The sequence below is a fragment of the Cyanistes caeruleus genome, chromosome 7, assembly GCF_971803275.1.
Source record: "Cyanistes caeruleus chromosome 7, bCyaCae1.hap1.1, whole genome shotgun sequence".
NCBI lineage: Eukaryota > Metazoa > Chordata > Aves > Passeriformes > Paridae > Cyanistes > Cyanistes caeruleus.
In genome coordinates this window covers 35,650,544-35,664,532 of record NC_141707.1, presented here as the reverse complement: position 1 = coordinate 35,664,532, position 13,989 = coordinate 35,650,544, and the positions used below count along the sequence as shown (strand labels likewise).

At 40.7% G+C, this 13,989-nt stretch overlaps 1 protein-coding gene across 6 annotated transcripts in view; it reads right to left on the bottom strand.

Annotated features, from left to right (window-relative positions):
• The window catches only part of THSD7B (thrombospondin type 1 domain containing 7B), a 298,549-nt gene that overhangs the window by 88,840 nt on the left and 195,720 nt on the right, over nt 1-13,989 (bottom strand). For all 6 annotated transcript variants that reach the window (XM_086898690.1, XM_086898691.1, XM_086898693.1 and 3 more), the window contains 2 exons: nt 8,143-8,337; nt 3,754-4,017 (listed from right to left, as the gene is read on the bottom strand). In XM_086898690.1, coding sequence (XP_086754816.1) covers nt 3,754-4,017; nt 8,143-8,337 — 459 coding nt within the window. The remainder of the gene's footprint in view (nt 1-3,753; nt 4,018-8,142; nt 8,338-13,989) is intronic.

The following is a 13,989-nucleotide window of genomic DNA, read 5'->3' as shown; positions in this document are numbered from 1 at the left end:
CATCAGATCAAAAGCAGAACCTCCATGCAAGAGCACAGAAATCTCCAGCCTTTGATTTGGAACAGATGAAGCACCCTATGTTCCTCTAAGATTAAAAAAACCCTGTTGGCATCGCACGGAAGAAAAAGAAGCAAAGGGATGACGGGAAATCATTCAAAACAAAGGAGATGGAAATTCAAAAATAGTATGGGCAGCCCAGGTGACAGATTGAGAAGCGGATGAACTGCAATTAAAATGACAATTTCATGGCCAAAGAGGTGCTCCAGACACGAGATTGAAAATAAAGACCCTCTGGACTAGCAGTGAGCTCAACACAATATAAGCAGTCTTCTGATGGGAAGGAAAATTGAGGCAAACCACTAATTACAATTTTGCAATGTAGTTAGAAGAAGTTACCTCTATCCATGATTTCATAGGTGTATTTCCAAATTAAAGGAAGAAAAACAAGGGTGAACCAAATCTGGGAGAAAATCACTAGCTCAACTGGAAAATGCAGGTACTCATTTCTCAAGCTTATTGAATGGGTGATCAAGGAAAAAGCTGACACCCCCTTTTTGTTTATCACAAAAGCCAACCATGGAAAAAAAAAAAAACTGTACTTTTTTCCTGCAGAAAAGATTGCTCAGCTCTGGTGGGTCAGGGCAGAGGTCTCTCCCTCCAGCCCAGGCTTCAGGTCCTGACAGAAGAAACTGTAGACCCCAGGCAAGCAGGTGGAGCATTTCCAAAAAGGAACAGCTGGAATGCTTCTGTCTTGACTTTTTCTGGACCTTGGGATACTCTGCTTGCAGTAACTACACCAATATCCATTGGTGTAGAAAATACCCATTTCCAGTATGCTTAAAAGGTTAATATATTTGCAGATAATAGGCCTAGGACAGTTAGAGTCTAAACTCATAGGAAATGCAGATGAACAGACTAAATTGGGTTTTTGGTTAGGTTCCCCCTTTGCCCTCCAAGTTGCAAATGCAGAATCCCTTAGAAAAGTCAGTGTAAGAGTAGGGCCTCAGGACCAGAACCCTTCTGAGCAGTTTATTTCTACACCAGACTCAAGTGAACTGTACACTCACTTGACAACTTTGATACTCACATAATAGGTCACATTGACCAAGTGAAATAAACCCTACTCAAGTCTAAGTTCACAAGGTTTCAGTCAAGGAAAAAGAAAATCATTGAAGCCAGAAGCCAAAAGCCTGGAATTTGCTCTCCAGGAAAGCTACAAACTGACCTACTCTCTTCTACATTCTTTTTATGGTCCTACACCACGTACTCATGACATTATCAAATCTGGGACAAATTTACTCCTGCTCAAGGCACAATTTACATCCCCACATCTCTCTTTCTACATTTTGCAGTTCTTCAAAAGGACCAATTGAAGAACTGAGGTCTAAGTCTTAAAACTTCTCATTTCTGTTCTGCTTCAAGGGAAAGGATGGAAAATAACTGTCCTGCAGAAGGAAAAGAGCAGGAAACAAAGTCAGAAGACCTGAAAGGAGTAAAAGAGGAATCTGCTTATCCCCACCTCATAAAGCAAGAACAATGCCAGGTAACACGGTGGTTTGCATTCAATATATAAGACAATGGATTAATTAGCCATAATCATGGCCAGCCAGAAAATGTTAAAAGGTCACTTGATACTAATTGTGAGCAAGACAAACTGAGCTGCTTAAAAAAAAACACTGTAATGAATAATTTCTCAGGGCTTAGCAATTCTGCATGCTTCTGTAAATTGCTCTTCTCCATTATGGTTGAAAAGCATTCTGCTAATTATTAATTGGATAATGATTTGTTTCTATCACTAATTCAATAAGGTGCTCAGAAGTGCATTTTGAAAGTTCCCAGCTCTAGAGACCATAAATATCAGACTTGTCTTCAAGTAACCTTGGAAGGCAAGTCCCAGGTGATAGAAGTGGAGCCTATGGAACTTCTGCTCATTTTTAGTCACTCTATGCCCAAAGTCACTGACCACCTCTCTGCCTCTGGCATGGGCCCTGTGCCAGGGCAGTGCCACAATCATTTCTGCTCACATAAAAAGCTGAAGACAAAAAAGTGAACAATATTCCCCTGAAGTTACCACTCCCTACTACCTCCCTAAGAGAAGCCAGACCATTAAAAATGCCACATAAATATCACTGACAGAAAACAGGCTTCAAGGTTATTTAGAAAAGCCACACACAGAGACAACCTCCCCTTTTTAATAGTGATAAAAACCCTGAGTTTCTCAAAAGAGCAAGTCATGCCACAGGCAAACCCACCTCTCAAAACCCAGCTCCCTTTTGCAGAAGAAAAGGTAATGTGGGGGAAAGGTATACTACTCCTCCTTCATGGGCCACAGAGGCATAATCAATTGGTACAAAAGCACATTGTTGAAACACAAACCATGGAAAGCTGCTTTATGAACCTGTGCAGCCAGCTGGAACAGCCATCAACAGCTGCAAGAGGAATTCACTCCAGGACTGAATCACTTCATTAGGGTGGAGGTTTTTTTTCTTTTTATTACACACAGCTCAGGCTGCTGATCCCCATCATGAAAACCCTCCAGAGAGCTGATTTCTCTGCTCCCTTACACTCTCAGGAGCATTTGTGGTGCCCACTGTATGACTTAATCTCCTCCTGAGACATCATTTCTCCCCCTCCTATCATACAGCTCATCAGCAGTCTTCCGAACTCCTACATCCTGCTCTATGGTGTCCCAAGACTTTTGGCTGAAGGTCAGAGAGCAGCAGTGGTTTGGGGGCAGCCCAGCTAGAGATTTTGCTCCTAAAATAAAGGCTTATGCCTGTGATAAGTGATAGGACAAAGGGGAATGGCTTCAAACACATAGTGGTCAGGGCAAGATTCGATATCAGGAAGAAATTCTTAACTGTGAGGGTGGTGAAGCTCTAGCACAAGTTTCCCAGAGAAGCTGTGGCTGCCCCATCCCTGGAAGTGTTCAAGGCCAGGCTGGATGGGGCTTGGAGCAACCTGGGATAGTGGAAGGGAGCTGAAATGATATTTAAGGTCACTTCAAACTCAAACCATTCTATGACTGCAATGAACTACATATCACAGAAATTGGGGGAAAACACCCAAATGGAATGACATATCCTGCTCTCTCTGATTTTATTTCTGTCTTCTTTGTGATACAGGTTACTTGATTACACAAGAAATACAGATGGACAGCACCCCAGCAAGCAGTGACATGAAAATATACTCTATGAATTTGAGCTTAACACTGGCACGTAACTGCAAGGAGGAGACCACTGGCTGTTTGAAGCCATGTGTGCCTGGCATGAGGGACAGCAGGTGACATCACAGGCATTTTATAATTAAATATAATTATCTCTAGAAAATTGCAAATTCCTTCATTGAAAACAACCATGAAAACCTCCAAATTTAGTGAAAGGGAATAAAAATTTCTAAACAAGAAAAAGCAGAAGTAGGAAATATCTTCAAAGAAAACACTGATTGAAATAAATATACCTCCTCTGAAGCTTGTACTTTTACGGGATTTTCAGGAAAATAAAAGAAATGCCTCTGGTATTCTGGCAGTGTAGCCAGCTTTAGCCTTCTTGTGCTTCATTTCCATTGCAGAACTGCCAGCAGATCCTTACACTGAGGAAAACCTCAGTCTTAAGGAGCAACAAGAAGATATTCGAAGAACACCCACAGCAAACTTGTGAGAGCTAGTCCAGCAAGCACACACCTCGGATAAACTCCACAGTGAGCCACAGAGTGCAATTCCCACTTGTTGGGGGCTGTTTGACATCTCCTTACCCGAGCTGCTACAGCGAGATGGCTCCACCAGTCTGCCGGTCTTGTCGTAGCAGGCGATGGCTCGCAGCCGCACGCCCTGGCCGCACTCCCTGGCCGCTCCCTGGGCCGCCATTCCCAGCTGCAGCTCGGAGGGACCCCCTCTGATAATGCAGTCAGACCAATTTCCATGGGGCTGGGGGGTGAACGCCTCGCAGGGGCACGGCTCCGTTTCAACTTGAGGATAAACTTCTGTGTTCTGGCATTTGTCTCGCTTTCTGCTTCGCCCTGCTCCAACCACAGAAAGCTGCGCGTTAGCTCAACATCTGCTACTCTTGATAACAACACGTCATATTATTTATACTTGCATGAATTCAACACATTAGAACCAAGACAATCTGAATGTTAATATTCAGGGATGTTTCTGAAGCATCTATTAGCTGCTGCCAGTGCTCTGGCATGCAAGGACAAAGTATTTATCTCCAGGGGCAACCAGAGAACTTGGAAATCCTGTTCAGATGGGTAGATCAAGGAGTAAAACACAAAGTCTTACTCTAGGAATGGTCTGCCCAGAAACAGCTTTGTAATTTCATATAATATCATTTTCCTCTAATTATCTGATGAAAATAAATTGTTTTGTTTCTATTTGTTCACCATCAGTGGTTGCCAGGACAACTTCTGGAGGACCCTACATTAGCTACAACTTCTTTGAGACTTCTTTACAAATTAGTTAAAGATGAGCTGTGCACACAAACCATGCTTTGAAGAAAACAGAAAAAGATAATCCTCAGTAAATTATTAGGGCTGGAAAGCATTTCAATGGTTGTGTTTGCTTTTATGCTTTCCTTTGCTCTGCTCCTTCCACAGGTTTTAAAAGAAGGCTCTTCCAGTAGTTTTAGGAAGCTGCAGCAGCATCCAAATGAGCCCACAGCTCTGTGCAACTGCACTCTCCGTGCCCTCCTCCTGCAGGACTTCAAGGCATGAGAAGGGGTCCCCAGTACAAGAAGAAATAATGTGAAAAAGAGAGTTCAAGCTCCCTGCATCCCTACAACTGCTCAAGGGAACAAATGTCTGTACACAGCCTCTGAAGATAAAAATCAATGTTTTTCTTGGCACAGGTCAGCCAGCATGCCATGGAACAATCTTGATGCTGGCTGAGCTCAGGAATGTCTTTGCATTTGGCATCCACAGAGAAGGGAGAATTCATCTTCAGCAACAAACTGCACCTGTATCCCATCCTCAAAACATTCCTTGGGGATCTTGGATGTACTAAAAACACTTCTGCAGAAAGTTTTTAAAGCTTTGATCCCAGAAGAAACATTTTCTCTTCATTGCACACAAATAAGATACTAAAAGCAAAAGATAAGTTATATAACTCAACAGCCCCCTTTCCAGTCTGGAACCAAGAGCCATTTCACCACATACAAGCTGGGTCTTATCAATGCCTATTTCCATACAAATCTGTACCTCCAAAGGAAAGGGCCCTGACTATACACCCTTAGTATCACCATCTTTCAAGCCCCAGCTCTTCCACAATTGTATTGCCAGAGTTCTGAGGAATGTAGAATTTGCCAGCACAAAGGAATGCAAAAAAATAAAACAAAACAAAAAAAAAATTAAAAAAAAAATCAATTAGTGCCAGCATCTTTATAGTTTGGTAGACAAATCTATGTTTACATTCTTATGTATATATTTATGAGGAAATGCAGGTGCAACTCCCCATATTTCAAGGAAAGTCTTTTAAAAGACATTAACTAGATTGGGAGCTCTCTAATGGCATTTCCAGCCTTTTCTGTTTGAGAAGCCATGAGGAGCCACCAACTCTCTATGTTCAGTTGTGTGTTCTGCATTGTATTAGCAAACATGGGAATTGGGGATTTGCCCATGTTTTGCCATCACGACACGAAGCACAACAGACTGAGGTAAGGATGCTAATAATCTCACACTTATGTGACTGGGTTTTTTCCAACTTGCCCTGCCATCTGTTTTGTTGGAATCTTCCCCCTTAATGAAGTTGCTATGAAAGCCCTATTTTAAGGGAAAAAGTGACACTGATCCCATACTCTTCACAACAAAATATTTTTAGAATTAGTGGTAGTGATATTTTTATCATCTTCACAGACTGCTTTAAAAACCACTGTGTTGCTAAAAATACCATCTCTGAATTTTTGAGGACACAAACCCATCAGTCAAATATTATTTTCTTTTAAAATCACATTTCTGAATACTAACAAACATTATATATATTAATACTATCAGGTAATACACACTATACATTAAAATGATAGGAAATATTAAATATACAGGAAGGGCTTTGTATCCGTAATACGGTGAATTAACTGACTGTATTAATTAACTGAAGACTCAACTAAAAACTCTGTTTTCATTATAATGACTTTGAATTTTGCTATGTTCTGTAATAAGTCTTTCACTTAAGTAATGACTAATTTTATATGTAGAGCTGATGATGAATTACAAAGTAAAATGAATTATACTATTAAAAATTGAGTGGAGGGCAAGCAAATACTTAGCAAACAATTAGAAGATTTCCACTAAATGACATTATTAATGAACTCCAAAGCATTCATTTGAGCATAGGCACACACAGTTGATGAACAAGAGGAACAATTCATGCACACTTACAGAGAGGTGAAATGCAAATGGATAAAGGACTCTTCACATCACAAAATATTTTTGAAAATTGCATTTTCCTTAAATCTTTGGACCAAGTTCCTGTGGATGAGGTTTTTTTCAAGACTTTTGTCCACCTCTATTTTTCAAGAAGTATTTATGCAAATACAAGTTGGCACCTGTCTCACTGACTTGCCCTTTTCAGAGGGGGCCAAACCAAACCCAGTGTCTGATCTGGTTGTCCCTTGCTGCTCCCTGGGGCGTTGTCACACCCCCACCTGGGACACTCACTGCATGTTCACCTCTTGCTTTTCAGGACACCTTCACTGGCATGGGCTGAGACCATGAGCTCCATCCTGGCCCAGCAAGGTCTGATGGGGAGAGACTCATGATGGCTGGTCACAAATGCAATGCAGGTGAGGAGACAAGCCAGCAAACCTGGGCATTGCAAACCATTTTTGATCCACTCACTTGAACAATCTCTATTTGATATAGAACAGAGTAAGAAAGGGGATAGGTAGAGCTGTACTGTTTTGTAACTTGCACAACATTCATAAAGAAAAACCACACTTAAAACCATCTGTAAGTAATTATTCATTATTTTCTACATATTTTTTTTAAGATCAGGCACCTATTATTTTGCTGGAGATCAAGCTTTTCTCCTACTATAAACATACAGGAGCGGGTATAGAGAACACTTTAGAATGTGCTCTTTGCCAGAAACCACAGAGCACTGTATAATACTGGGGTTTCATGTGAAAAAGAAATCTTTATCCATTAATGAGCCACACTGATGAATGGCAGCTTGAAATCAGTATAAATGTATGCTGTAATTGTTAGTTAGTAAAACACACAGAACATTCCAGCAGTAACAGACTAAGAAGACAGCCATGCAGCCAAGGACAAGTGAGTCTAGGAGGAAGGAGCAGTGGTGGCCACCACATTTTGCTGCCCTTCAGATCCCAGCTTTTATCTCAGTAGATATTCTTACAGAAACTTCAGCACTCTACTCCACAGTCAAAATCTTTGAAGTTTCACCTCTATTAAAGGAGCAAATTCAAGCCAGGTACATATTAGCTCTCAAACACAACACAGAAACATGAAAACATGTGAGTGTTGAAAAAAACAGTAACAGAAAATTTCTTGTAAACCATATAAGAACAGTATAATTCATTTTTATTTGATTTAACTACGCACATGGGGGAAGACAACTCCAAGCAAAACATGCAGCTCCAAACTATTCATGCTAAGATTTATAAAGCTTTTAGGTTTGGTCAGCTTTCAAATAACATAATAATAAACCTCAACAGCAAATATGGCAGGCTGCTCCATCAAATGGTTTGAACCAGTGAGTTTAAATGAATACATGTAAAAGATCAAACAAAGCTGTTCTAATGGTACTGGGTTTTCTTTATTCATGGTATTAATTTGCCCTGCTGAACTGGGGCATACTGCTGAGCACAAAACTCCCAGTTTGAAACTTCCTCCAGAAAATCCCACTGATTTGTACTCTTGTATATGTATTTTCTGCATGCTTCCCAGATTAATAGGTCAGATAAACTTGCTCAAAGCCTGGTCACTGTTTCATTTAGTTTATATCTAAAACCTTTTCACCAGTGAGTTTTTCTGCACTGCTCTTGCACTGGAATGCGTATAAGGCTGGCAGTGATCAGTATCAGATCAAAGACCAGTTAAGGATGGTAACTGTTCTGTGTGGATTTTCCCACCACTCCAACACTCAGGCATTATCCCCAGTCAGACAAATATTGAAAAGGATTATACCTGTGAGTGATCTTCTCCTGCTCCTGGTTGTGTCACAGTCAGAGGAGCAGGCTGTGAATTTAGACCAGGGGGTAAAAGTGCAGTCATCCTTGCAAGGAATGAGACACTCCTGGACGAGGGCTGGCATCGCTCCTGCCCACCGCACACAGTCACCGACGGCGGCAGAGCCACCCTGCTCCGACAGGCACGTCACAGCTGCAAGCAATGGGACAGAAATCTTTATGTTCCTACAGATATATATTGTATTACACTCTGGGCAGTCAGTCCTGGTGTTCTATGTGAGATTCACTCCCCTGGATTAACAGAATAAAGCTGATTTGGTTTTAGGGCATTGTTCATGTGTCACTCAGTGATGTGCTGGAAGCTTCACAAAACCATAAAGACACATTCTTATTTGACCAGTGTGTTATCTAAATGATGATATAAACTCAATATTCTCAAGGAGGCAGTCATTTTAAAGGTTGTGGGGATACTTTAGCCAATGATGGATTGTACAACCAAGCAAGAAAACAAGTAACACTGTGGCCATGTGCTAGAATACATATTTGGTGAAGGCCAGGACTCACAAGCTGTGATGCACTTGCTACTCATGGAATTGTGACTGCTTTAAAGTGGTAAAAAAAGCCCCTAAAAACCTTCCTTCTCCAAAACTGTATTTTTTTCAGTATTTCAGATGAAGGGAATGACTGAGCAGATGCTACAGCTGAATGCTTCTTGCAGGGAGGTGTACGTACCAGGTCTGGCCCCTCCATATTGAGCTCTCTAAATATTATGATACCTCTTACACTCTCCCACTTTGTCTGTTCTCCTTTTTTAGAACTAATAATTAATTTTTCACAGTGGATACTGGTACTGTATAGCCATGACAGAGAACAAAGTAATGTATGAATCTGAGTCACAGGAAGCCTGGGATAAAACTTGCTAAACTCAGTGAATTAATAGTAAGTCATTATAATAAATAAAAATAGCCTGCACATCATGGAGTCTTTCATTTCATTAATAATAATTAATTCTCACAAAATCTCCAAGATTATAGGCTATTTATATCCTCCAGTGTAGGTTAAACAAAGCAAAGGTAGGTCATGACTTGATTAAGGTAATAAACTCAGGGACAGAGTAATGAACTGAATTTGGCCGTGAGAGTTTAGTCATGTTGGGCTCTCTGATTCTAGGCAAATCCACACATTGTATCATAAAGCTACTAAGGATGAAATTATTTAATCCAGATTTTATTATTTAACTTTAACAACCTGTGATATCATTTTATGACAGTTGCTAAATAATTCATGTTTTTGAGGCTGCATATATTTTCCTTGTTGCCAGCATTTAATGTGAGTAATAGTGCATGAAAAGAAAGGTAAAAAGAATTCTGTTTTCTTACAGTTAAAGAATTTACTGGGGTGTAACTCTGCAATGAATACACATGATTTTTTTGGTTTTAACTACAGTACTGTATGGGAGAAAGGAATGGCTGCATGGGAGAAAGAAATGGCTTGGCAATCACCTGGAAATAAAAAAAACATCTTATTAAAATGTAATTAGATTCCATGCAAAAAATCAGCATTTTCAAGAGCATGCAAAAGGCAAGCAATTGTTAAAAGTCTCTTTAGACTCAAGTGACAGCAAATCAGCATATTAATAAGCACCTCTAAATTGCTGATCCTTGCCTTTCACTTGCAATCCTGTGACCCTTCCTAGCTCCCAACTCCAGCCGTCAGACTGGGAGCCCTCCTTCTCCTCAGTTACAGGACAGAGGTCACTGCTCTGTGCGGGGACACGGCGTAATCGCCCTCTTCAGGAAGGTTAAACAAGTGAGACTCTGGTGCCCAAGGTCTGTGTAGCCTCATTACTTTGAGCAAGGACACCCCAGGTCTGTGACCACCTGAGGTCTGGGCCGAGGGGATGCAGAGCATCTCCTCAGCATCGCGCCAGCGGCTGCAGGGACACGAGCATCGTCCTCCAGGGCCAGCCCCACGCAGCAGGAATTGTGACTGCAGAGCAAAGCACCCTGCTGCAGTGCTCACTGGGAGCTGACAGAAAAGCACAGTTCATTCCTGACATTTATTAATAATGTCAGTACAAGTGATGGAAGTTCTAGGTATCGATGTTAAACCAGACACCCCTTTGCTGTGCTCAGTTATTATCTAACTGCCCGACCTCCTGCACAACCGACCACAATTTTAAGCATAGAAATAATTCACCAAGCTCACTCAGCCTATTTGGATGCTAAAATAGATGGATATATATATATACATATATTTAAGGACATATGAAATCAGGGCAAATATTTGACAGAGATCATGGAGCTTAAAGAAATTATTGAAACAGAAACATGAGAGGGGAAAGTTAAATTAAAATAACAAAGAGTGGATTAGATGTGTACAATCATGGAGACAAGAAGGGGCTGAAAAGAATATTTAATGTGTAATCTAGAAAGAGACATAACACCTAAAGGAGGGGAGGAGGAGATCTCCTGTGACTTTTGCTACACACTTAAAACCCAGCTTGAGGTGAGCTGCATGAACTGCTAAAAGGAACAATGATAAAGCAAAAGCCCATCAGGACATTTTAACAGTTTGGGAAGGGGCAGACAGAAACCCAACTCCAGTGGTTCCATCAGGAACCAATCCCCTCATTTCTGCTTCCTGCAAACTTCCCAGTTTACTTAATTTCTAAGAGAAAAATATTTTCATATACAGGGACTTCTGGAAAGAGAATGACAGAAATTTGTTTTCAGTGAACCTTCAGGAAAGTAAAATTATTTATCCTCAGTGGTTTCAAACTACTGATTGGTTTGGCTCATATATGGTTCATGCTGCATAAAAAATATTTCCCCTTAATCCTCAGTTCTGTCACAATGGTTTTAAATAAACTCATACCACAAAGCGATTTCTATTATGTCAAGATCTCTTTTGTTTTTTCAAGTGGGATACCCCCAGAGAGCAAATGCAGTCCATTTGCAGCCCTATGCATTGAGAAAAAAAATCAGAGTAATAAATCCCTCCTAGGCATAATGTGTGATTTCTACCGTCTCTGCAGCATTTAAAATGGGCACAAACATATGAATAAAACAGCTAATAATAGGACACTGCCAGATAAAGGCTTTCAAATTATAATATTGATTCCCACAAAGAGAGGAAATGCAGGATTTCCTTTTGAACTCCTGCTATTCTTTTTTATTACCACCAGTCAACCCCACCAAACTGGAATTAAACACTTGGGGCCAAACTGTGGGATGACATTTTAATGCAGTTCCACTGATATAAAAAGAACTGCTGTCACAAAAAAATGAAAACCAAAACACTTTCTCTTGTAATGACAAACATGGGATCATGAATTAAACTGAAGGGCAGCCAGGTTTAAGAGGCTGAAAGAAAATACCTTTTTTCAGGGAAGGGCTGGAATTGTTTAGCAGACTGTGTGGATGCACCTGTGAAGCGATTAATATGAGCAATGAAAATAGCTGCAGATGCAACTGCCCTGCTTCAAGGCTTAAGTCAAGTGTTAAATGTAGAGCTTAGGGAGCAAATTTCCCTTTCTGCTGCTACAGAAAGGAGTCTCCCACCAGGAGACTGAGCAAGGACTGCTAAGGGGATATTCAGTGTGACAGTCTCTGTCTTCTGGCTTTGCATTCCCACCCACAAGAGCGTGTCTGTGTGCCAGCATCTCAGCATATGGCACACGCAAGCATATGGGAGCTACATTCTGTAACTACATTTCTCCTCAATCGGAAGGAAATAACAGACACTTCTCCTATAAACTTTTAGATGGTGAAATCAAATGTTTGTACACTGTCAGATTGCAGAGGCACTGAAGGCATCCTTGGATGGTGTCACATCATCACCAAAGATGTGTGTGTGTGTGTGTGTGTGTGTCAGCATCAAACTGAGGGAAATCACGTGCTCTCGCGCGCTCCTGCCTGACTTAAGGGCACTGGAGATGATTCTAACAAAAGGAAATGTATTGAGAATGAAATATTACAGGCACAGCACTGCCTCCAATAAGGAAACATAACCCAAGTTTAATTCCTCTTAAGTAAAAATCCAATTACAGACAGCCTCTGTAATCATATTCATTTACCGAAGTTACAATCAATTCTCCTCTAAAAATGCATTCCAGCAGATTCCAAAGGGTAAAAAGCTAAAGACTGAGAGTGTCAACTATGAACCAGTAAAATTATATTGTACCATGGCACTTTCAATTTGAGAAAAGTAAATTAGTGTTTTCAAAACTCTGGAATTAAATGTCATTAGAACATCTGAAAACAATGACTGATAATTCCAGGAAGGTACACTCAGGCCAAACACAATAACTAAAGCTATGCAGTAGTGCAAATCAAACGATTGGAATTAGTACAGGAACAATAGGATGAGCTATGAGGCTAGACAAGAGCTTTAATGCCAAGAGGTGTAGGCAAAATAAGGTCATAATCTTCCCTGTCTTCAAATTCTAAGAATGGCTGAAAAATCAAAGCCAGCATGTAAAGTTAAAGAAATTATTAATACAGCTGTTTATCCTCTTGTTCAGAAAAATCCTCACCTCTGCTGCATATTTATTCTTGGTATCCCTCAATGTAATGAGATAACACATCATTTCTTACACATATCACTACTGGTAAGTGAAAAAGAAGTTAAGGGATAATATATTAGAAAATTAAAGAATAAAATAACTATAAGGGTCTAGACTTGCTCACTATAAGTATAGTCCCATAACTCATGAAGACCTCATTTATTTTCTATATTGATGCTCCTTCATACTTACAAGTTTCTTCAGAATCCCAGGTGGAACATTTACACTATTACTGGTATGTTAATGCAACCCCTAATTATAGCAGGCCAGAAGCAGACCTAATAGAAGACATAAGATAAAGCTCTGCTGAGACTCAGGTTGAGGTTTAAAGCCCTGATTCTACAAGGACATAAATATACACTTAACTCCATCCCCGTGGCAGCCTCCTTGGATGCAGCAGCACTCCCTGCCATGAAGTGTGTCCACAGTCTGGACTTATAAAAATACGCCATAAGATAACCATTGAAAGTAAGTCTGAGGAAAAGAACAAATGATGCCAGGAAGGGCATCACAGACACCAATCTTGTACAAATAACTGAGGAAGAGCTGGGACAACTAGTTATTCAGCAGGAAAACTGTCTCCGAGGCCACCAGTTTCCCATTTTGTAATTATTAATGATATTGACAATAGTGCTAAAGGGCTGACAAATGCCACCGAGCAAACAGAGCGCTGAGTAAACACAGATCCCGACCAACATGCTCTATAAACAAACAAGGGGAGCCTGAGATGAGCTTGGGATGCAATAAAGATGGTAAATACCAACAGAAAAGATAAAGGAAAGCAACTGAAATCATTTGCATGAAAAGGGGTCAGGGAAGAAATGGGCAGAAAAGTTGGTACAGAGCATTAGCATGGAGAAGAGATTGTAACGGGGAAAAGGAGAAGTTTGGGAGAGAATTAGAAGGGAGGGAAAACCAGCATGCAAACTGTGAATGTCCTTCTCAAGCTAAAGGTCCATGTTGTAGCTGTTCTTCAGGCTGGTTTCTCTCTGCAGCCTCCCCACACTAAGATGTTCATGGGTTATTGTAGGCACAGAAGCCTCAGGAGTCCCAGGGCCAGCAAGGTGGGAGGGCACCTCCACCACCACTTAATGCCTTCAACTGGACTCACCTCAGCTCCACCTAAAATAACTCCTCAGAGTACAATTTTTCTTTGATACTCATGGATGAAGTGACCAATTATTTGGTTTGGAATACAGGATCTGAATTGCTGTAAGAGCTGAGCTGCACATGCCAATTTTGCCAAGGCGTGTGACTCGAGGTTTCATTTTTCCTCAT